The 25,606-nt window shown below is 41.1% G+C and overlaps 1 protein-coding gene across 2 annotated transcripts in view; it reads left to right on the top strand.

Annotated features, from left to right (window-relative positions):
* The window catches only part of prom2 (prominin 2), a 78,663-nt gene that overhangs the window by 47,397 nt on the left and 5,660 nt on the right, over positions 1 to 25,606 (top strand). For both annotated transcript variants that reach the window (XM_048608768.1, XM_020530288.2), the window contains 10 exons: positions 858 to 981; positions 3,168 to 3,259; positions 9,025 to 9,109; positions 13,338 to 13,484; positions 14,796 to 14,867; positions 16,666 to 16,755; positions 19,722 to 19,775; positions 21,354 to 21,434; positions 23,836 to 23,904; positions 24,671 to 24,760. In XM_048608768.1, coding sequence (XP_048464725.1) covers positions 858 to 981; positions 3,168 to 3,259; positions 9,025 to 9,109; positions 13,338 to 13,484; positions 14,796 to 14,867; positions 16,666 to 16,755; positions 19,722 to 19,775; positions 21,354 to 21,434; positions 23,836 to 23,904; positions 24,671 to 24,760 — 904 coding nt within the window. The remainder of the gene's footprint in view (positions 1 to 857; positions 982 to 3,167; positions 3,260 to 9,024; positions 9,110 to 13,337; positions 13,485 to 14,795; positions 14,868 to 16,665; positions 16,756 to 19,721; positions 19,776 to 21,353; positions 21,435 to 23,835; positions 23,905 to 24,670; positions 24,761 to 25,606) is intronic.

Genomic DNA, 25,606 nt, shown 5'->3' on the forward strand with positions numbered 1-25,606 from the left:
GGGATAGGGTAGGGTGCTTGGTTGGAGTGGGATGCTCTTCAGAGGGTTGGTGCAGACCTGATGGGCCAAATGGCCTCTTTCCACATTGTTGGGATTCTACAATTCCTCTTCAGAGTTTATCCCAACACTTCCAGACTGAGACATTGGTGAACACTGACACTTTCATCATCATTCCCACCACAGAATCTGGGCCAATATACTGGGTGTGGGCCACCTAATTGAAATAAGTTTGATCAATTTTATCTCAGCCATTATAAAACTGGACAATGCTGAGTACAAAATAGAAGAGTTATTAAACTGGAAACATTTATTTTATTTTTCTGTCCCCAGTTGCTGCCTGACCTGATGGGTTTCTGTGGCATTTCTGTTTTCATTTTGCTCCTTCAGCATCTGCAGTTTTTAGCTTTCAGTGTGACCTAGTGGTTTGGGTCAAGGAGACCATACGGATTTTGCTGTGGCAAATGAAATTGTCATGTTGGGACAGTAAAAAGGACACTTTTCATTGGTTAAGTTATGTAGTTGGAAGAGAAGGGAGACACCCCCATTATATATTTAAAACTATATGTATTTGAACAGAGCCTGTGTCCACACTTTTAGTGAGAACTCTATACCAGTTCATCACACTCCATGAAACTCTCATCCTACTGATTACCAGCTCCTCATATTCATATAACCATCGACAATTAGCCCTTAATTAATGCATCCATCATGTGTTCCCTTGTTTCCTCAGGTCTCAGGCATCCCTTCAGACCATATTAGATGTTAACATAGCCCCCTTCCCCAACCTGTGAAGGCCTTCCTTTGAATGTAAACAGTACAGAGTTTTACTCATCAAACACCTTGCTCTGCTCCAACAGGGGAGTCGGCTTCAGTTTCATCTTCTCGTGGCTCTTGATGCTGCTTGTCCTTATCATGTTTATTGCGGGTGGAAATGTCTATTCACTGGTTTGCAAACCCTGGTATGACAATGAAATTTTTCAGGTAATACATGTATGTCTTTCTGTGTTGATTAGGTTCTTACTAAATATCTGCAGCTAACAGCATAAGACAACATGAAATAATAGACCTTTCTCTGCTGTCTTCTTAAAGGCTCAGTTTCAATCTTTCACTGTCTCTGTTACTCATCTCCAGCTGTCCTTTGTGTTTTCATCCCTTTATCGCCGATGTTTCAGATTCTGCAGCCTCCACCACCTCCAAATTCCCCCCTTAATCATAAATGTTCCTGATTTGCAAATGTATCACCATGCTTTCATACTCACTGGGCCAAAATCCTGGAATTCCCTCCCTGACAGCACTGTGGATGTGCCAATAGGACACAGACCTCAATTGTTCAAGAAGACAGCTCACCACACCTTCTCAAGGGCAATTAGTGAGGAACAATAAATGCTGGCCTAGCCAATGACACCAAGAATGAATTGTTAGAAAAGTTCTTGTTTATTTCATAGTTTTACACAATCTTTTTCCCCCTTTGGGGAAGTGTTGGCAGGCTAATTTTCAACCAGTTCACATCACTGCAGTGAAACATAAACCTGAGCTTCTGGCTCAATAACAGTGCATTACCTATTGAGTACAAGACTCCCACTTTGATCAAGTGCAATGTGATGTTTCTAAGAGATATGGTAAGAAGCTGTGTAGATTAGGTGGATTATAGGGGGATGCTGTGTAGATTAGGTGGGTTATAGGGGGATGGGTCTGGGTGGGATGGTCTGAAGGTCGGTGTGGACTTGTTGGGCCGAAGGTCCTGTTACCACACTGTAGGGATTCTATTCTATTCTATTTTGTGGAGGGGTACCAAAGAATAATGGAAGGAAACCATTCGATTCATCGTTCTTGTATCACCTCTTTGAAAGTGTTATCCAAATAGATTCATTTCTTTGTTCTTTGTCCGTAGTCTTGTAAATTTCTCCCTGTTAAGTACTTATCCAATTTTGTTTTTAAAGTTATCATTGAAACTCTACCATCACCCTTTCAGGCAGTGTGTTCCAGATCACAATAATTCTGTGCAGAAAACGTTTCCACATTTCTCCTCTTGTCAGTCACCTTCAATCTGTGTTCACTGGTTACCAACCTTCCTGCCAGGGGAAACAGTTTCTCCTTATTTATTCTATTAAAACTCAATTAAAACCCAAACATCTCTTTCAAAACTCCCTTTAGATTTCTCTCCTATTAAGTAGATCTTGACCATGGTGTGAAACTTTTTTATTCCACTGTAATTCCTGTGCCAACATGAAGATGTCTTTGTCTTCTTCCTGTGTGTGCAGTTCTCCCATAGGGTTCTATGTGATGTCTGTACCGAGCACTGTACTATGAATATGCTGAGGTATTATTTAGAAGGTGTCAGTCTGTTAGGAACCAAAGCATTCTAATACTTGTGGCTGATCTGTCTGTTTAACCCTGTTCCCCTCCCATTCTCGCCTTTGCATAAATATCACTGTTTTTAATCAGCATGTTTGAAAGTAAATTTAAAGACTTCAAGTGGTGATCTGATGCCATATTTGGTTAATTATTAACAGTAATAAATAATGACAAATAATCTTGGTAGAATATGCCATTAAATAGCAAACACAGATTGCTTAACGGCCGCATTAGGAAGTGCACCCTCTGCAGTTGGGAATTGATCAAATGCAGCCTTTTTAATTTTGAACACCTCATTGGGTAACATTAACTTGATAATGATATAAAACTGGTGAGATTTTATTGGGAGTAAAGTAAACAGACCAGACCATTTCTGAAGAAACGTCAACTGAACTCAACATTTTGCTGGGGGCTACACTTTACCTGAATTTCATTTCCATTGAGTTCAGGATTCTCTGATATTATTTATTTCACACAATCACTAAGTGTGATATTGTCTCCCCTCTTTGTGACTCAGTTACGGTATTTATTCTTACAAAAAGGTGACGTTGTACACAGAGCCGAATAAAGAGCAGCCCGATAAATTTGAAAGAGTTGGATGAAAGAGGTTGATGGGGGGCGTGGAAGAGAGAGTAATGGGGCTGCTGATCATCAGAATGATAGGACAGGATTAGCAGAAAGAAGCCAATCCATTCTTTCACCTTGTTGTGTACAGCGCTGTGTGCAGGAGATTATTCTGAGACAGGCACAGACTGGGGAAAGAAATGTACTGAAACTGTCTGATACCTGAATACTCCTCTCTTCTGGTGCAGGTAATTGAAAGCTCAGGGCTGATGGCTGACTTTAACCTGGCAGAGATACTTGGATTGAAGAATACCTCCCTGAGCATCAAGAATACCTACAAGTGAGTGAGCATTCCTTTAAAATTAGAACTGGAGTTGCATCTGAATTATCCCCCTATTTACCGCAAACTGTGGTGTTTTACCAGAGTTTCTGGGGTTAATAAGGATTGGAGACCATCAAACCAATCACAGCATCATAGTCTTGTTTTTGTTTATCGACCTGTTCAGAGATGTCATTACCCATCAGACAAACAAGGGCAGAACTTGCACAGCTAATGGTAGGGCCTTGGGGCGTGTGGTAGAACAGAGAGACCTAGGCGTTCAGGTACATAATTCCTTGAAAGTTGCGTCAGAGGTAGACAGGGTGGTAAAGAAGGCACTGACATGCTTCCCTTCATTGCTCAGGCCATTAAGTATAAGAGTTGCGGTTGTACAGGACATTAGTGAGGCCACTTTTGGAGTATTGTGTACAGTTGTGGTCGCTCTGCTATAGGAAGGATATTATTAAATTGGAGAGGGTTCAGAAAAGATTTATAAGGATGTTACCTGGATTGGAGGGTTTGAATTATAAGAGACTGGATAGGCTGGGATTTTTTTTACTGGAGTGTAGGAGGTTGAGGGATGACCTCATAGACTTCTATAAAATCATGAGGGACATGGTTAAGGCGAATAGCATTTGTCTTTTCCCTAGGGAAGGGGAGTTCAAAACTAGAGCGCACATTTTTAAGATTAGAGGAAAAAGATTTAAAAGGGACCTGAGGGACAACATTTTCACTCAGAGGGTGGTTCTATGTGCCAGGGAAAGCAGTAGATGCAGGTACCATTACAATATTTAAAAGACATTTGGACAGGTTCATGAATAGGAAATATTTAGAGGGATATGTGTCAAATACAGGCAAAGGGACTAGTTTAGTTTGGGAAACTTAGTCGTCATGGATGAGTTGGATCGAAGGGTCTGTTTCTGTGCTATATGACTCTATGACTCTCTGACCTTCTGGGACAGGAAGCCTTGAACTGAGGCCTTCTGGCTCTGGGGTAGGGACACTACCACTGCACCAGAAAAAGCCTCAAGCACATAGAGTTAAAACTATGTTTGGATCCGCACCCCCACCCCCCGCAATGTTGCTGTATAGGATCATGGAATTTCTAGTGCTACTGCTGCTATCTCTGCTACTACTGCCACTGCTACTGCTCGTGCTGGAACTGCTTCTACTGCTGCTACCACTGCTTTCAGTGAAGTTCTGTTCCCTGTGGTGACAGTGGAGGGATTAAAGGAAAAAAAATGATTCTGGGAATTAGTGCTCTAATTTATACAAGTTCTCAGTGAATTGTATGCATCCTTTATCTTCCTCTTCTCAATTCTCAGAAAAATCTGTAATAATAATACTCACCTTTCGTCAGTCCAGTTGTTTTTGATTGGTTAGTTTAAAGGGTGTGGGTTGGTTTGTTTTCTGGGGCAGTGCTTGGTGTCTGTGGCACTGAGGAGCTAAAGCTGGTGATGTAAGTACAGTTGCCAGTGGTTAGTGTTAAGGCAGTGGGCTGAGCTGGTTTGTGGAGGGGAGGATAAAGGGTGTCCAGTAACAAAGTTACTCTGGTGGGAAGGATTGTTTCCAAGAAGGATGGCATGGGGAGAGATGGCAAGACAGGATTGGGATTGAAATGGGGTGGAATGGAATGGGGGAGACGGGTGCCATGTGATAGGTGGATGAGGTACATATAAACATAGAATTTAGGGGTGGGAATATAGCACTCTGCCCTTCAAGCCAGCTCCACCATTTAATAAGATTAAGGCTGATTTGATTGTTCCACACTTCCCACTAACCCCAATAACATTTCACCCCCTTGCTTACTAAGAAACTAACTACCTCTGCCTTTAAAAATATTCAAACACGTTCCTTTTGGGGGAGAGAGTTCCAAAGACTCTCAACCATCTGTGAGAAGAAACCTCTCCTCATCTCTCTTACATAGGCCACATTCTCTTTTTAACCAGTGGCTCCTAGTTCTAGAGTCTCCCACAAGAGGAAACATCCTTTCTACATAGATCCAGACTCCATGACGACGGATTTGATTAAGTGTAGCAAAATGATTGGAAGTTATTTAATAAAACCTATTATATGAAAACTGAAGATTAGGGGTCATAAGACTTCAATTATATGGTTTGAGAAAAGCTGCGTGCTGATTTGAAAGAGCACACAAGTGTTGATTTTACAGATGAAGCAGACAATGAGTCTAATCCCATCAGAGTTTCTATACAGTCTAACTCCAGTGGCCATGGCACTATAGAAATGTGGACTCCAGGAAGGAGCAGTTATAATGTTCACATGAAACTTGAATCCTAAACAAGGGCATTGTAATAGAACAAGAACAGTTAAGAAATTGTTTTCTTAGATGATAAATGCTAACATTATAACGGGTAGATTTGGAGGAATTAAAATGTTTATATCCTGAATAAGTGAGCCCATAAGATATAAACCTGCCTTTAAAGCTCAGGAAAAAATACTTCTCAATTAGACTTTCATCTTAGATGTCTATAAACAAGTCACAGGGCCAGACTTGTGACAAATTTGTATTTATATTTCTAGTCTTGATTTACAAATAGACAACTTTATATAATTTTTTCCAGAGTGAGACAATTTGACTCTGTTAAACCTTCTGGTGAAAAAATAATTATAAATCTTATACTTAAAGGAATACTGTTTCAAACACAATGTTAATTTGACTGCAAATGTTTTATGGGTCTCTGCCAGATTATATGGTCTTCATACATCTTAGCAAGATGAAGGGTTAGGCCATTCAGCCCTTTAGCCCTAAGAATAAAGAACAAAGCACAGGAACAGGCATTTCAGCCCACCAAAGCTGTGCTAACACATGCTGCCTTTCTAAACTAAAACCATATCCCTCTATTCCCTTCCAATTTACGTAGCTCTCAAGATGTCTTTTAAACATTGCTATTGTATCTGCTTCTACGACCTCCTCTGGCAGTGCATTCCAGGCACTTACCATTCACTGTGTAAGAAAACTTACCTCTCCTATCTCTTATACTGTATAAATTCCAAGTGGAGTAGAATAACATCGCTTCATCAGCGGCTCCGCTGATGATGTCACCTAGCATGGTGACAAAACGTCTGAATAAGAACGAGCCAGCTCAGCGAGCAAGTCAACAACCTCACCCACAACCCGAGCTACAGATCTTTGCCAAAACTTTAAATGTCTTCTCCACGCCCACTGTATCCAGGCTTCTCAGTATTCTGTAAGTTTCAATCAGATCCTACCCCGTCATCCTTCTAAACATAGTTAAGTACAGACCCAGAGTCCTCAACTGCTCCTCATATGACAAGCCCTTCATCCCTGGGGTCATTCTTGTAAACCTCACCTGAACCCTCCATCCTTTCTTAGATATGGGACCCAAAACTGCTCACAATATTCCAAATGCAGTCTGAACAGCCTTATACAGCCTCAGCAGTACATCTCTGCTTTTGTTTTCTAGCCCTCCAGAAACGAATGCAAATATTGCATTTGCCTTCCCAATTGCCAAATGAACCTGCATGTTAACCTTAATCACGAACAAGGACTCCTAAGTCCTTTTGTGCTTCAGATTTCCAAAGCCTTTCCCCATTTAGAAAAGAGTCTATGGCTCTATTATTCCTACCAAAGTGCATAACCTCACACTTTCCCACATTGTATTCCATCTGCCACTTCTTTGCCCACACTCCTAGCCTGTTTAAGTCCTTCTGCAGCCTCCCTGCCTCCTCAACACCACCTGTCCCTCCACTTATCTCTGTGTCATCCATAAACTTAACGACAAAGCCCTCAGCAACTTTGTCCAGATCATTAATGTGTAACATGGATAGTTGTGGTCCAAACAGTAACCCCTGTGGAACTTCTCTCTTCATCGGCTACCATACTGAAAAAGACCCCTTTATCCCCACACTTTGCCTTCTGCCAGTCAGCCAATCCTCTATCCATGCCAGTAGCTTGCCCCTAATGCCATGGCCTCTTATTTAGCAGACTCCATCTGCCTGTTCAGGTGGGTGTAAAAGATTCCATGACTCTATTTTGAAAAAAAGTAGGGTTGTTATCCCTTGTGTCTTGACCAATATCTATCCTCAACCAACAACACACATCCAGTGCTTTTTCTTATTATTTCATGTGATGTTGTGATGTTTACTTCCCATCCCCTTTTGCCCTTGACAAGTTAATGGTGAGCAGCCCTTTTAAATTACTACAATCCATTTGATGTAGATAGACCCACTATGCTCTCTCAGAAGGAACGTCCAGGATTTTGACAGTGAAGGAATAGCGATATATTTCCAAGTCAGGATGGTGTGTATCTTGGAGGGGAACTTGTGGGGTGTTCCCATGTATCTGCTGCCCTAGTCCTTCTAGATGTAAGTGGTTGTGGGTCTAGAAGGCACTGTCCAAGGAGCCTTGGTGAATTTCTACAGTTCATCTTGCCGATGATACACATTGCTTCTCCTGAATAATCGATGGTGGTGGGAGTGAATATTTGTGGGTGTAGTGCCAATCAAGTGCGTTGCTTTGACCTAAATGATGTCAAGCTTCTTAAGTGTTGTCGGAGCTGCGCTCATTCAGGCAAGTGAGGAGTTTTCCATCACACTCCTGACTTGTGCCTTGTAGATGGTTATCAGGCTTTGGGGAATCAGAAGGAGGGTTACTTTCTGCAAGGAATCAAGCATCTGATCTGGGATAGTAGGAACTGCCGATGCTGGAGTCTGAGATAACAAGGTGTGGAGGTGGATGAACACAGCAGGCCAAGCAGCATCAGAGGAGCAGGAAAGCTGACGTTTTGTGTCTGAACTCTTCTTCAGAAGACCCTTCAGAAGATGGGTCCTGACCCGAAACGTCAGCTTTCCTGCTCCTCTGATGCTGCCTGGCCTGCTGTGTTCATCCAGCTCCACACCAAGCCTCTGATCTGCTCTTGTAGCCTTAGTATTTATGTGACTAGTTCCAGTTCAGTTTCTGGTCAATGGTAACCCCAGAATGTTGACAGTGGGGAATTCAGTGATGCTAATGCTATTGAATATTAAGAGGTGATAGTTTGATTCTTTCCTACTGGAAATGATCATTATTAGAATGTTAACCAGATTCATAGTTTAAAGTACAGATGTTAAAATACAAATACAGGTGGGGCAAACATTCAGTTAGGTTACAGATCAACACCTATCTGATTGAACAGCCGAGATATCTGGAGGCTGCTTCCCAGGGGCTGACACAGCCTCAGTGCTGCAGGCAGACCCTCTCTGTCCACCTGACTTTGGCTTCAGATCCTCTGTGCAGGAGATACCATTTTCATTATGGTGGCCTGACTGACAAGTTCTGTATTTCAGTGTAAAAGTTGGAGGGAGAGTGCCTCCACCTAGGGCATTCTCTCTGACTGGAAAAGACAGGCTGCTGCATCTTCCTAGCTTGGAGGGTGGGGGTGGGATTACTCCTGCAGCTGAATTTCCAACCTTGATGGCTCACCCGGTGCCTCAATTGGACAGTGAGTTCTCCTGCTGGCCATTAATTGGCCAGTTCAAGGAAAATCACAGCTGGATAACGCTTCTTGACATATTGCAAGCTCTGGCGCTTATGATGATGATGGGACCCTTGAAGCCGTGGGGAAACTCTTGTCCTTCATGTTTTTCATGAAGTGTCATATCCAGAAAAGAAAACAGCATACTCACTGGGCCAAATTAGTGTTTTTCTCAAATAATTGAACATAACCTCCTGGCTTTTGTACGCAATGCCTCTGTGTATAAAACTCAGGACTCTGTATGCTATCTTGGTGACCACTTGCACACTGAACTCCTTTTTTTTCATACAGTGACTGCCAAAACAACAAATCTGCATGGAAGGCCTTGCAACTAGGGAAGAACTTCAACCTGGATGAATATTTGAACCTGAGTAAGGTAAGTCAGCAACCAGTTGGGTGTTAGCCAAGTTCAGTTGTTTTGATAATTTTGGGCTAATGCTGAATATAAACTTGGCTCAGTTATTGCAAACTGTATGACTGTATGAGTTTGGAATTTGTCTTCGGAGGGTCAGTTTTCTGATGGTCTTTGCACATAAGAACGTGAGAAATAGGACGGGTAGCTCATACAGGCCCTTGGGGCCCCTCCACCTGTCAAGACAATCAATAACGATCTACTGCTTCAACTCCGTTTTCCTGCTCATTTCCCATAGTCCTGAATTCCCTGAGAGAACAAAAATCTGTGTATCATAACCTTAAATATATTTAATGATGGAGCATCCACAATTGTCCGAGGCAGCACAAGATCACAAATTTACACTGTTCCAACCTGTCACCAGTAGATCGGTGTGACTATCTGGCATATGGAATAAACCAGGGGATACTATGTGGTGTTAATTAACTGCAGCAGGGCTCCACTTTGTAGATTGGATCCTAGATCAGCCAGGGTTCTCATTCCTGACTGCTATCTTGTTTTGGGCTAGATTGGTTTCCTAGACTAATTTTGATCAGCTAAGGGAGTCAGAGAGGAATTTTCCAGACTTCCTTTTCTTAAATTCAGCCCAGATTTTCATCTCTCCCAGGAGATCACATGGTCTTAAGTCAGGTTGATAGGAATTGAATGGAGACAGGCTGGACAAACCATAGGATCTTTACAAATATACCTGTAGTGATGATGACAAGGTCAACCAGGTGGCCTTACAGAATACGAGTTCCCTGATTGGGGCTGTTAATCTGGCCCAATCAGGGAGCCCTGGCTGACAGATAAGAACAGGAGTGTCAGACATCCTGTTTGCTCTGAGAGCTGGCTCTGAGGGAACTGGATCAGTGACAAGGGCTGTCCACGTGTAAATAAAGGGTGACTTGGTGTCATGATACTGGTCTCTGTGGAGTTATTTCAGTGCCCTCTGGTTTTTCTTGACTGTCCATGTAGTGCCTGTTTGTAGCAGTAACTGGTCCTTTTAATAGTGCATTGCCTAGAGAAAGCATCGGACATTTCCTGTTACTGTTTCTGTGTTTATATAGTTTACTTCCTCATCTCCATCTCAACTGGTTGAACTCTCATTTTTTAAAATAGTGTTCCCCATCTTCCCACTTATTTCTTACTCTCAAATAAAGGAAAGGCTATGGGAACAGACCCATCCCAGAAATCACAGTACAACTGTGGACTGGAGGTGATACCCTAGTGTTTAGACTATTAATCTAAAGACCATGGTCATGTTCTGGGTACCTGGGTTCAAACCGTACCATGACGTGGAATTGAATTAATACATTTTTTTAAAAGTATCGAGTTATTAGTCTAATGGTGACCATGAAACCATTGTTGTTAAAATCCCATCTGATTCACTAATACCCTTTGGGGAAGGTAACTACTGTCCTTACCTGGTCTGACGTATTTGTGACCGTGGACCCAGAGCAATATGGCTGACTCTTAATTGCCCTCTGGGCAAATACTGGCCTGGACAGTGACACCATATCTTGTGAATGGATTTATAAAACACTGAAAATGTTCTTTTAGATATAAAGGCCTGGCATGCAACAAGGTAAGGAGCATTGAGAAATTACTTGTTCAGTGGGGAGAAGCAGAATGTATTTTTTTGCTGCTGAAGTAGTGTTCTCACAGTCAGAGACTAATACACTGGGAGCTACTGAATCTGTTTTCTCCATGTGTGCCAGAAGGTCCACATGTCTCAGTGGCAACCTGACACACCCCTTTCCTTTGGGATTCTCTGCCTCCTATTTTACAATTTTCAAGGCCAGAGAGTATAATTGAGATAGGGAACTCACCGTGAGGGAGATCAGGAACTCAAATCCATCTCATATGCCAATGATAAATCTGTTTAAAAGTTGAGGGAGAGGAACTGTCGCCATAGAATTCTAAAGGAATTGTGTCAGCATTGGAAGCAGGGGGGCATGGACTATTTCTATATTTCTTTTGGTTCCCTGATTCTTTTATCCAAGCGTTACTGTAAAGTCCTGACATACATGAAGCAGAAATATTTGCAGTACGAAGGCTGTACGTGGGTTGCGTAGTGCTGCATCCAAAGACCGGTTAGCTGTGAACTATTACTTAGTTCGCAGTATGCCTGTCTCTATCTCAAAGATTTGAAGGTTTCAGCCTCATACTAGGCACTTGACTGTGCAAATTAGGCTGAGGAAGAACTGCATTTTAGAACTGATGCTGTCTTTTGCCTGAAATTTTAAACTGAGGTCATGCCATAGGGGAGTTAAGCCTCTCATGGCACTAATCTGAAGAAAAACAGGATAGTTTTCCCCAGTTTACTGGACCACTATCTTGCCTTTGAAGACACAGAAGTGCAGATATCAGGTCATTCTCACTGTTGGAGCTTTGCTTTGTGTAAATCTGTTGCTGCTTTTCCTACATGTGATAATAAATACAATTCAGAAGTATTTAATCAGAGATAGTAGGAACTGCAGATGCTGGAGAATCCGAGACAACAAGGTGCAGGGCTGGATGAACACAGCAGGCCAAGCAGCATCATAGGAGCAGAGAGGCTGACGTTTCGGGCCTAGACCCTTCATCAGAAAAGGGGGAGGGGAAGGGGGTTTTGAAATAAATAGGGAGAGAGTGGGAGGCGGATAGAAGAGGGATAGAGGAGAGGATAGGTGGAGAGGAAACAAACAGGTCGAAGAGGCGGGGATGGAGCCAGTAAAGGTGAGTGTAGGTAGGGAGTTAGGAAGGGGATAGGTCAGTCCAGGGAGGACGGACAGGTCAAGGGGGCGGGATGAGGTTGGTCGGTAGGAGATGGAGGTGCGGCTTGAGGTGGGAGGAAGAACAGGTTAGGGAGGCAGGGACGAGCTGGACTGGTTTTGGGATGCGGTAGGGGGAGGGGAGATTTTGAAACTTGTGAAATCCACATTGATACCATTGGGCTGCAGGGTTCCCAGATTTAAAATGATTTGCAAAAGAAGCAAATGTGAGATGAGAAAACAACTTTTTCACACAGTGAATAGTTTGGGTCTGGAATGCATCGCCTGGAACTGTGGTGGAGGCAGGTTCAAGAGGACATAGACATAGGCTTGTGCACAATGTTCTGGTCCCAGAGGTAGTGAGTCTATATTTCAGAAGGGAACTTAATGAGTCAGGATAGTGGCATCCCAGAGACCTGCCTACTTCCCAGTCCGGCCTGAGCTCCAAGCTTGGCCTTCCTGCCCCATTGCTAATTGAGGTCCTTAACTGGTTAAGTTGTTATCACCCAAAAGCCTATTCCCACCTGGACTGCAATTACTTCAGCTCCAGGTGAGATGAGAGACCCTAGTTCATGAACAAGAGAGGGTCTGGCATAGGTCAGTGAGGTGGCTACCAAGAGCCTCCCTCCTGCCCTTGCTTTCAAACCCCAAGGCCCACGTCTCCCTGCAGCTTCCACCCCACAAATTTACCCATACCCACGCCCATTAACCCTCCCCTATCCTGTGGTCACCCTTTCACTGGGAATCCTGGAAGTGCTCAACCAACAGCGAGCCCTGATCATCCAGCAGCTCTTGACAGCTGGGACTTCTTCCACTGGGATCCAATGGAAAACCAGCCAGCAAATAAATAGATGCCTGATTTCCGGAAGATCAGACTGTTTTTCTCATCTTAACATGGTAGAGGGTTCTCTCTGCTATTCTCTCCTGTTTATCGACCAAAAACAGAATGGTACTGCACTTGGACTGGTGGGAGAAGATAACTGGGTCAGAGATTCCCTGATGGAGAGATTGTACATGGGCTTTGGGAGTAGTTGACCCAAGAGACCAGATTATTTTGTTCCATGATGGTTTAAGTTTTATAGTAGTCCAAGAAGTTAGCACTGCTGCCTCACAGCGACAGGGACGTGGGTTCGATTCCACCCTCGGGTGACTGTCTGTGTGGAGTCTGCACATTCTCCCCATGTCTGCGTGGGTTTCCTCCGGGTGCTCCGGTTTCCTCCCACAGTCCAAAGATGTGCAGGGTAGGTGGACTGGCCATGCTAAATTGTCCATAGGGTTCAGAGATGTGTAGATTAGGGGGATGGGTCTGGGTCTGGGTGGGATGTTCTGAGGGTCAGTGTGGACTTGTTGGGCTGAAGGGCCTGTTTCCACACTGTAGGGATTCTATTAAAAAAAATGGTCACCCAAATCATACTCCTTTTATCCTATATAAATTATTGATATCTTATTTTTCTCAGTATACAGGGGACCTATCAAGTACATTTGATAAACTGAATGTCAATTTATCAGGAATTACACTGCTGGATCAGAAGGGCAGGACGACTCTGAAAGATTTCTTAAACACTGGAATCGATTATCTAAATTTTACTAGCATCTCTGAGCAGGTAAACCTGTTTCTTCATGCACTGACTTGTGAAGTGGTACTGTTACCGAGCTAGTCATTCAAAGAACTGGATAACAATACATAGTTTATTAATTCAAACTCCATCAACATGGGCAGTTTGAAAATTTGTATTGAAGTAAACAAGCTATTGAAATAGAAAATAATAAAAAAGAAGTGATTATGAAGCTGTTAGATTGTCAGAGAAATCCCAACTGACCAATTTCTCTCTTAGGGGAGGAAACCTCCATCCTTACTTTGTCTAGGCCTGTGTGTAACCGAATGTGGTTGACTTTTAACTGTCCTCAGAAGTGGTCTTGTGGGTAGTTGAATCAAACCATGAAGGACAACACTGGTTTAACTCATTCTAAGGGCAACAAGGAATTGTTAGTAAATGCTGTCCTTTCCCCAGTGAGGCCTACATTCCTGATCATGTGGCTTATTTCTGTTTGTGGGATCTTGCTGTGCAAAAGTTGTTTCCTCCATTACAACAGAGACTACACCTCAAAAAAGACCTCACCAGTTATAAAATATTTGGCACATCCCAAGATTATGAAAGGTACCATGGAAATGCAAGTTTTTATTTTTTTTCCCAATATTTAGCCACGAACGTTTGGGTGTTCTTTCAAAATTAAACTGGTCACTTCCATAGTGAAGTGCCCACCTACAATCTACTGAATTTGTATCCACTGATTCCACCTTATTTGTTTAGAATTATTATCAGGGGACAATTACTACCAAGAACTTTCTTGGAGTTGTCTCTCACATTCATCACTTTAACCTGGGTATATGTTCACCTGGCAAATATGATTTTACAATTAGAATTAGAATTAGGTTTTGTTGTCACACATACAGAAGTACAGGAGTACAGTGAAAAGTTTACAATGTCATCTCTCATTAGATACAAACTACCTAGATACAAATCTTAGACACAAAAACACGAATAAAGAAGTAGTTGCATTACCTGACACTGATTCATAGTACAAGTTAGAAATAAGACACAGTTAAAAGGACAAACATTACACTCAGAAGAACAGATTATAGATAAACAATATATTGCAGTAGCTCAGCGCAGGGGCTTCCACACATGGTCTGGCTGGCCTTGCAAGCCACTGACCCCTGGCGCTGGACCCTAGCACCCCAACAACCGTCCAACAACTTCTGCTAGAGTTAGCATTGTGGAAGACATGCTGGAGAAATATCAAGTAGCGAAAGTGGGAACGTGGTTGGGGTAGAACAATTAGAGTTGTTATGTAATAATATTGTGTTAGATTCTAGATGGTATCCATTTTGTTTTCCATTTGCTGTTTTTCAGCTGGAGATGCCATTATTTCAGCCGGAACTGCACATCACTGTGGGGAAATTACAAAATTTCTCAAAGAGTACGGTAAGTTCAGTTGTAATCAACTCGTGCCAGAAAGCAGAAGTGACACACGTTTCGGATGTCTTTTTAACTGTATTTTATTTTGTCAAGTTTCATCTTAATTGAGGTGAAACTGATAGGGCTGGTTCGATACTGACTATCACCATGGTATATAACTCCATGGAATATCTCTACAGAATATCTCTATATTAGCCCGAGTCACATGCCAGAGAATGGAGTACAAAGTCCAGGCTAACTCTTGCAGTGCATTATTCAAGGAGTGTTGGTCTGTAGGAAATACTGTGTTTCAAGTGAGATGTTAATTCAACACTCTGTCTGCCTTCTCAGTTTTATGTAAAATACCCAGTGACACTATGAAGAAGGCTAAGGATGATCCATGATATTTTGGCCAATATTAATCCTTCTAACAAAATCACTAACAGATTGTCTAGTCATTACGGTATTCTGTTTGTGGGATCTTGCTGTGCACAAACTGACTGATAAGTTTACTACATCCAACTGCTACACTTTAAAAATTATGTAATTGTCTAAAACACTTTGCGATATCATGTGATTGTGAAAGGTGCTGTATGAAGGAATCCTTTCTTCTTTTTACTTTATATTTAAATTCACAAAAACGTCCCAAATATTTGTCTTCCCCAAAACTAGACAGTTCAATTTAAATTGCAGTCATACCATTGTCCTCCTTCTTTAATAGAAGGAATAATGCAGGCTGCAATGCTTTCTGTCATTATAAACATTGAAAAAGGCAACTTGCATTGGGAGATGCCAGTAAAGTGCATAAAAGAAGCTGTAAAGTTAGTCACTATCCCAGGATTCTACCAGTGACAAATTAAAGAGCAGGAAGAGGGCAGTGCAGGATCCAATTCAGGCTGTTAGAATCTTTTGAGGCTCTTCTTACAAGAACCAACAACAGTGAGGTAGGTCATCCATTCATTTGCCCATTCCTGCCTCAGCTAGCTCCTAAACCTCTTCAAGAATGGAAATATTGTGTAGCCAAAGTGGGAATGTTGGGGGGTGGTGGAACAATTAGAGTTGGTGGGGGTCATGTAATGAAGCTTCTTGGAATACATCTAAGCAGAAAATGCTTGAGTACAGTAGTGTAGTGATTGTGTTAGTGGGCTAGGAATTCAAAATCTTGGACTCTAGAGAACACGAGTTCAAATTTGATCATTGTATTTTGAGAATTGAATTATATTTAAATAAAGAAACTGGTATTAGTAAAAGTGAAGTCATACTGTTCTAATAGCTCAAATATACATTACTGTCCTTGCTGGAAGAAAATGTTGTTATCTTATCATTCTAGGCTTATATATTGTGCCTCTTAATTGCCCTGTCAAATGACCTAGAGAGACACTCAATTGTACCAAATCATTACCAATGCTTTCAGAAGAAGGGCCATCACCACCTTCACAGGGTTAGTCAGCAAAGTCCACACCTGAGAATGTGTCACCAAAAATCAGCAACCTTAGACTGGACAGCATAAGGGACATTTACTTGGTATCAGGCCCACAATCTACCAGACCTTGCAGTGTTTGACAAAGAAGGTATGCTTTATCCAATCAAACCTGGGTCTCTGAAATAGGAAAACTCATCATTGCTCAATGCTAATGAGTGCACACCTTAACGAGCTCAAACATCATCACTTAATGATACAACTGTCAACAGCTACCTAGTGTATATGACATGAAGACACATGGGCAGAAACACACCAACCTGAGTGGACATCTACCTCTGACTGGGAGACTGCTGCCATCCCAAAGATATGCATATTAACACATAGTAATTTATTATCTTATAGATGGACCCAGTCAAAACTGAACTGAACAAAGAGGCAGCAAGCCTGAATGACTTGAACAGCTGGATCCAGACCAACATGGTGCCAAACATTGTAAGTTTTAACTTGGATGTGTTCACATATTTCATTATAATCACAGCATCATAATGATAGTTCAACACTTGAGCAATAAAGATGGGAAACTTGTAAAGGTCTGAAATGTCAAGGAGAAGGAAACAAACCCAATTAAGCTCAAGAAACTAATCCATTGATGCTGTACCCATCATACTGACTTCCTCACCGTATTCTCAGTCTCTCTTTCTGGAAACTGTGAAGCCATTTCACAGTGTAGGCCTGACTATTCCGATGCTCTCCTGGCCAGTCTCCCATTTTCTGTGCTATCTGAACTTGAGTTCATCCAAAACTCTGCTGGCTATGTTTACCCCTTATCCTCATGCTCATTGACTTAATGTTGGCTTCCAGCATACAATGTCTAGCATTTAAAATTCTCATCCTTACCTACAAATCTTCCATAACCTCACTACTCTCTATCTCTGTCATCTACTCCTGCTCCACAAAATGCCAATTCTGGCCTCTTATTTTAATGTCTCCACTACAGGAAGCCATGTCTTCAATTGTTGAGGACCTAAGTTCTGTAAATCCATAAACCTCACAGTTTGTTTACTTCTCTCTTTTCTTTTAAGTCATTTCCTAAAATCTACCACTTGGACTGAGATTTTGGTCATTTGACTTATGTCTCCTTGTTTGATTCAGTGTCAGTTTTTAACTGGTATTATTCCTGTAAAGCACCTTGGGGTAATTTTCTTTGCTAAAGGTGCTATGTAAAAGCAGATTGCTGTCATAAAAGAGTTAAAGTCACTGTTTTCACTTTATTCCACTGTATTGTAAAAGACCCAGTTAGGTACTCCTTTGACACTGTGAAGTGCTATTGGGTCACCAGGGATTGCAAGAAGATAGCTTCCTATATCTCATCTCCACTGAGCCTTGAACAACAGTAGCCAAAGTGAAGAGAGGAAAGCCTCTCATGTGAGCAAGTCGTTGCACTTTAAACAGAAACAGAGAGTACTAGAAATGTTCAGCAAGTCAGTTAGGAGTTGTGGAAAACCGAGGAGACAATCCATCCAACTCACATTAATTGCAAATGGTAATAGTGGGAGAGATTCCTGATCAGTCATGTGAGAGAAAAGATGTTGGAACCTCTGCCATCACTATCCAAAGCACCAGACTACAGCATACTGATAAAGATGTATATTACCAAAGTAACTCAGGCTCCCTGAGTGAACTATAACACATCACCATCAATCTTTCAGTACACCCAAACCATTAACTCCTCTAGTCTCCTTACAGGTGGTTAATTCCCTGCTAAGTATTTCTAGCACATTCTGTTTTTGTTTCTGATTTTTAACGCTTGCATTATGCCAGATTCTATTTATAAAAGGGCTACATTTGCCATTTGAACCTATTTACCTCAAATTAGATGGAAATTGCAGAGTCTCTGGAGCATGTTCTCGGCATCAAATTGAAGGTTGAGTGAAAGTGTACTTACCTTTTGTCAAATTCCAAACGGACAGGATTATGTAAAGCACAAACAATTGTTTTGGCTTGTCCAGAACATTAGATCCAGAGGAACAGTCTGCATGTCAAACAGGGGTGAACTCAGAACTAATCTAAAGATTGGGTGGAAACTTACCGGCCCTTCACTGAAAGCTAGCATGTATGTGCAGCCAGCTATTAGGAAGGCTAATTGAATGTGATACTTTATTGCAAGAGGGTTTGAGAACAGGAATGGTGAAGTCTTGCTTCAATTGTTTAGAAGCTTGGTTAGATTGCACCCGGACTACTGTGTAGAACTTTGGGCTACTCATCTCGGGAAAAATATTATTGCCAAATCGGGGGTGTAACAAAGGTTTAGCAGACTTGTTCCTGGTATGGCAGGACTGTCTTATGAGGAGAGATTGGGCAAACTGGTCCTTGTATTCTCCAGAATTTTTAAGAATGAGAGCTGATCTCATTGAAACTTAGAAAGTACTTATAGGGATAGACAGGGGTAAGACGCTTTCCTGGTTGCGGAGTCTAGAACCGGGTGGCACAATTTAAAGATAAGGGGGATGGCACTTAGGTTTGAAATGATGAGAAATACTTTTACTCAGAGGGTTGTGAGCCATTGGAATTCTCTGCACAGAGGACTTTGGAAGCTCAATCTCTGAATATGTTTTAAGGTAGAAATTGATAGATTTTTGATTACTAAAGGTATTGAAGTATTCCATCAACCCTGATCGTATTCAATGGCATGGCAGGATTGATGGACTGAATGGCCTAATCCTGTTCCTATCTTCTTATGTTCCTGTGCCAACAATGCCCACCTTCCATGAATGAATTTTAAAAAGTCTACAGATCTGGCTCTTGACCGAGGCAATGTAAGCAGATAAAATTGATTGATTCAGATGTAAATTAGATTGCTTTCATAAAATAGCATGTTGGATTTTCAGAATCCAAAGACTTTGAGATATGATGTGTGGTGGGTGTAACAAAATTTGGAGGAATAGTTGATTTTGGATCGATAGCTCCCAAATCTCTTAGCGACTTGGGGGTTTTCCTCACCTCACGTCTAGGTTTGTTATAGGTTGCTCGTTTGTTTTGAATAATTCCATTATTATCTGTTGGAATGATTGACTGTGAACCAGATAAGTCTTAGACTTTCTTTCATGCAGTAATTCCTGTGTTCCTATGGTTTAGGAGTGGGAGGTCAGCCAAAGATCAAATTCCTGTGGATCATTATCCAGTAACCCCTGATAAATTGAACATGTTTATGGATATTGGATTAGGAGAGGATTGGACTTTCCGCAACCTCCTACCCTTTCACTGTCTAGATTCACACCTGAAGAGCAGACATAAGGAGGAGCTATTGAAGAGATTCTGAAACAACTCCAATATTGAGTCAGTGCCTTGAATGATGGAAAACTCAGTTAAAAAAAGGGTAGAAATTTGGTCTCGTATGTTAGAAAATGAATGATGATGCGATGGGTTTTGTTGACTGTGTTTGGTGTCTGCTTTAATAGGAAACATTGAAAGAAAACATTGAACATCTTCAGAGAAACACTTCACACATTGAGGTAAACCATATTTTGAAGCTATTTTGTTGCAGTTTCCAGGTGTTGTTTTTTTGATCTAGTTCCTACTCTCCCTTACTCCTTATCTTTAGTGCTGCTGCCATTCCCACCCTCCACTAGCCCAGAATTGTCCAAGTTGGGTTAATGTATTGCTTGAGATTTGTTTGTGATGCTCAGCTATTAGCTGAAGACCTTTGCAAAGGTAATTAGGGATGGGCAATACATGCTCACTTGGCAAGCAACATCTACATTCCCTGAACTATTAAAGAGAAATGTCTAGCTGAGTCATGAAGCTGCATCATCAGATGGGTAATCAAGGCTTCATTCCTGAATACCTTAAATATGATGAAATTGTTAAGTTCATTGATCACAAAATGTTTAAAGAAGTCTTAGCCCATCTTAATTCACCAATCCAGACAGTCCACATTTCCTGGCATTTTAATAGGCTTGTTAAATGACTCCAGGGTTTTTGCATCCTAAATCCTTCTATGCATTGATCAATATTTACATCACAAGAAATGTCCTCATTAAAATTTCTAATTTTTCCTCTTTTTCCTCATTCCCATATGGCAGCGTGCAGTAATTTCCCAAATTTATCTTTTACATGATATATATGTATACTCTGACAGGCTACCTTACTCAAAACTTTTCAAGACTGAAAAATTCAATTTTCTGCAGTATGTCCTCATAACATTCAGCTTGACAGGGGATCACTTCTTGTAGCACTTCTCTGCACTGCCTGCAATGTTGGAATCTCTGGCAAATCATCTGAACCGGACAGAGCGTGCAAGTAATCGTCTGACCAGAGCATTGAATAATTGGAATTCATTTCCTTATTGTCAGAAATGACAGAATTCTGAGTCATTTGAGATTACTCGATTACTGTTGGGATATTACAGTAGTGACTATATTTCACAATTACTTCATTGGCTTTAAAACTCTTTGAGTTGGCCACTGGTCATGAAATGTTATATATAAATGTAAATTTTCCATTCCTTTTTAACAATCAAGTCCCTATTTTCAGATAATTACAACAAATAGTGCAGGGTCTTGAAGCTTCAACAGCAGGCTTTCACTAGTACACTTTCACTAGCGCTAGGATAGTCCTTCCTTCACATCACTTTGATTTTCCATTATGAATCTCTCTGGACAGAACACAGAGACTTAGAGGGACACTGGGACTGTGCGTTTTGAACTGAAGGCGATCAGGACTTAACTCTTAATTGTTCCTATGCCCATTATTATCTGATTATGCTCTGTGAAGTGTCTTGGAATTTTTATCAAATTGAAACATGTGACAAATGCAAGTTATTGTGTATACATTGACTTTCTGATAATATATTGTCCATGTGTGTGGAAGTACATAATGTTTTGTATACAGATTTCATTATTTATTCATACTTAAGGTCTACAACATCTACTGTATTGTTTGTAGACTGCATTATGACTATTCTATACAGTGATTATTATATGTAACTGCATTGATTTGTGTGCATTTCTTGTTACATACCTGTGCACTGATTGTGTTATATGCTGTGACTATCTTCCATATACTGACCATAATTTGACATGTTACTTCAGGTAATTGTAAATATCACCTTATTGACGATAGATTCTGCACAGACTATGATCCACACAAAAGCCTCAGACATTGTTAAAAATGTGAGTATCACAAAATGATTTGTATAGGATTCCAGAACAAAAGTTCAATTATATGTGTCTATGGAATGCTGCAAATTAGGTTTGAATTAATTTGAAATATTTGTGAATGGATGATATGGCCATTGCATAGTCAAACAGAGTGGCCTCACACAAGATCTTCCCACACAAGCTCTTAAGTAAACAGGAATTCTTGAGTTTGTCTTTGTGGCTGGATTGATACCTACAGGTGAAAATACTCTGACTCACTGCACCATCCAGCATCCCTCCATTACAGAGAGAAGGTTCTTTGTTTCTTTGGTTTGCACATCGAGCCAAGAGGTGAAGAAGCACCGTTAATCTCAATATTTGAGCTTGGTTCTTTATCAGAGGACACTGAACAATTGTCAAACCTGCTGCTCCATAGAGAAGAGTCTGAATAATGGGAAGAAACCCTTACATCGGGGAGTCATTTTTTTGAAATTGTCTGGATCTTTAAAACATGCTAGATACTTAAGTTTCCAGAGTCCAGATTTCACAACAGTGCATCTGCACAAGGCAGTAAATGAATGACAGATCACAGGAATGATAATCTGACCTGTTGTTTAAGGGATATTCAGATTGATTCTAATGCATTATACGTGCGCAGCAAAATAGAAGCTTTTGGCCTCAGAGCAGAGGGACGTCCGGCTGCACATTTTCATCCCTATGTTAATTAAGACTCGTTTCTTTACTACTACATATTTCCAAATGCCTTGAAGATGATGGACAGGCTTTGGGGAGTCAGGAGATGAGTTACTCGGTGTAGAATTCCCAGTTTCAGACCTGCTGTTTAATTATATTATTGGGGAGTTGGTCAATGGTGACCCCCCAGGATGTTGATAATAGGAGATTTAGGGATGGTAATGTCGTTAAATGTCAAGGGGGACATGGTTAGACTCATTGATATTTATCACAACTTGTAGCTGGTGGAATGGCTTTGGATAGTCAGGAGGTGAGCCCATTAAAGTCATTGTCTCAATGAAGAGCATCACACCCACTGAACACCTACACACACACATCCTGAAATGTAGCTCTGGCATCGGAAACTAGAGTGATAAAGGCCAAAATCTACCTTTTAATACAAGCCTGAGATCCTGATTTGGCCACTTTGCCCTTCCCTGGGCAGGAGATTGTGAGGCAAACTAGGGTTCTGCCTTGGAAGAGTTAACTCAGCATGGAAAGCAGGAGGATTTCTGGTCAGCCTGGTTCAAAGATGTTTAATCATTGAAGTAGAGAATTTGCAGCTCTACCTGACATGCTCAGCACAACAAAGATCTATCCTAATGAGAAAGAAGGATTCTATAAGGGGATAAACTGACCATCATTAACCAGGGATGTTAATGATAGCACCAAATTGAAATTAAAACATACAATGTGGCAAAGATTAGTGGTAAGCCGGGGAATTGGGAAAGTTGTAAAAATCAACAACAAATGACCAAAAAATGTAATATATTTGGAATTCTAGAACATATTTGGAAAGGTAGCATACATTTAACTGTGTAATAAGACAAGGATCCATAGTGTCAGATGTAGTATTAGCATAGATAGATAAAGGATTGGCTAACTAATAGAAGACAGAATTCAGATAAGAGGGCATTTTCAGGATAGCAAATTATAACTAGCCAAGTGCCACAAGGAGCAGTGCTGGGGCCACAATTATTTACAAATGTATTTTATTAACTTTTTACGAGAAAAGCGAATATACTACAGTCCAAGTTTGTGCATGACCTTAAATAAATGGGAAGCTAAGTGGTAAGGAAGACACAGTTATCAGCAGAGGGATATAGACAGGTTAAACATTTGAGCAAAACCTGTCGGATAGAATATGATGTAGGAAAATGTGAGATTATGCACTTTGGCAGGAAGCTTAGAGGAGCTGAATATTATTTAGATAGAGAAAAACTGCAATGTGGATCAATGGATTTTTTTTGTGCCGTAGATGGTTGTTGAAGTTGAATTGTTAAGTATGTTTAAGGCTGAGATAGATAAATAAAATAATCAAGTATTATGAGGTAAAGGCAAGAAAGCAGAGTTGAGATTATCATATCAGTTATGATTTCACTGAATGGCAGAGCAGACTTGATGGGCCAAATAGTCTACTTCTGCTCCCATATCTTATGGTCACACAATGCAATGGATTGACCCTCTAAGGTATACACTGACTTATAAAACCTGCACCACTGCAGTTATTAATCCTATGACCTTGAGATTGTGACTTCCTTAGTACGACAAGACGTTTTGAGACAAATCAAGTTCCTGTCTCCAACTAACCATCTCCTGGGCTGAAGAGGTTGATGAATTAATCTCTTTTCAAGTTGAAGCTAAAATATTCTTTTTTTCAACAAAAATCAATACGCAACTACCATATTTTTCATCATGACAGGAATCCAAGATTTTTCTGGATTGTCAGCTTGAATATTTCAGCTACTATGTGAATTGGACCAAGACAATGGTAAGGCCCATGCCATCAGCAAACAAATCTTTGAGGTCAGAAATACAAACCACACCGGCACTGTGTGGCTAACTGTACTCTGATAAGAGGCAGTAGAAACCTGGGAGAAAGAAAGAATATGGATGCTTGTGAATTAAACTGAGAGATGAATTTCACCTAGTGTTGGGTGTTTGGAACAAAAACAGAAGTTGCTGGAAAAGCTCAGCAGGTCTGGCAGCATCTGTGAAGAGAAAACAGTTAACATTTCGGCTCCAGTGACTCTTCCTCAGACCCGAAATGTTAACTCTGATTTCTCTTCACAGATGCTGGAAGATCCGCTGAGCTTTTCCAGCAACTTCTGTTTTTGTTTCTGATTTACAGCATCCATAGTTGTTTCAGTTTTGATGGGTGTTTGGGTGTGAGTTATGTTAAATGCTGGTGTCTGGGAGTGAATTACACAAGTGATGTGTGTCAGGGACTAACCTACACCAAGTAATGCGTGTCTGGGAGTAAGTTACACCTAGTGATGTGTGCCTGAGGGTGGGTTACACAGTGTGATGGGTGTGTGGGAGTGAACTATACCAAATGATGTGTGTCTGGGAGTGGGTACACAGTGTGATAAATGTCTGGAAGTACGTTGCACAGAGTGATGTGTGTTTGGGAGAGAATTACCTAGAAATTATGTGAAATTCGTTACACTGTTGATTTTACTTGTAGAGGATTGGTTACTGAGAATGATACAGACTCTGAAAAATGCTTGCTTTCACAGATGATTTTTTTTTGACAGATTACACAGAATATGGCTCGGTGCAGACCTCTAGCAGATGTCCTGGATTCTGCAGCAATAATTGCTTGTTCATACCTTTTGGATTCATTGGTAATATAATAGTAGTGAAAAAAGAGGAAGGGGCATGATAAGGGGATTGGGCAAGATAAAGTTGAGGCCTGAATTGATCTCAGTTTCCCTGGAAGCAACATGAGATTAAATCTCAGGCACAGAGACAGAAAACCTAAAATATAACAAACAACTGTGGATGTTGGCAATCTAAAAGAAAAACAAAAATTGCTGTAGAAACAACAGGTCTGGCAGCATCTGAGGAGAGAAAGCAGAATCAACAATTTCTGGCTCCGTGAGTGTCACTCCACCCAAAATGTTAACTCTGCTTTCTCTCCACAGATGCTGTACAGACCAGCAATTTCTATTTTTGTTACAGATTAAAAACCCCTTTATTTGGAACAAGTCTTGACACTTTATACCATGCTTACTTTCCCTGTATCTATCATTGTGCTCCACTTGTGCTGGGAATGTTTGATGGGGACAGTGTGTAGTGAATTTTACCTTGTATCTAACCCTGTGCTGCACCTATCCTGGGAGTGATTGATGGGGAGAGTGTAGATGGAGCTTTGCTCTATCTAACTCCAGGCTGTACACATCTTGGAATTGTTGATGGGGACAGTGTATATGGAGCTTTACTCTATATGTAGCCCCATGCTGACCTTGCTCTGGGAGTGTTTGATGGGGACAATGTATAGGGAGCTTTACTCCAGACCTAACCCATGCTGTACCCATCTTGGGAGTGTTTGACGGGGAGTGTATAGGGAGCTTTACTCTGTATGTAATCTTGTACTATACTCATCCTGGGAGTGTTTGATGAGGACAGTGTAGAGGGTGTGGAAAATGGTGATGCAGATTTTGAAGCCGGGGAGCTCAGTTGAGAATTTG

Source organism: Rhincodon typus, chromosome 20 (genome assembly GCF_021869965.1).
Source record: "Rhincodon typus isolate 14 chromosome 20, sRhiTyp1.1, whole genome shotgun sequence".
Classification (NCBI taxonomy): Eukaryota; Metazoa; Chordata; class Chondrichthyes; order Orectolobiformes; family Rhincodontidae; genus Rhincodon; species Rhincodon typus.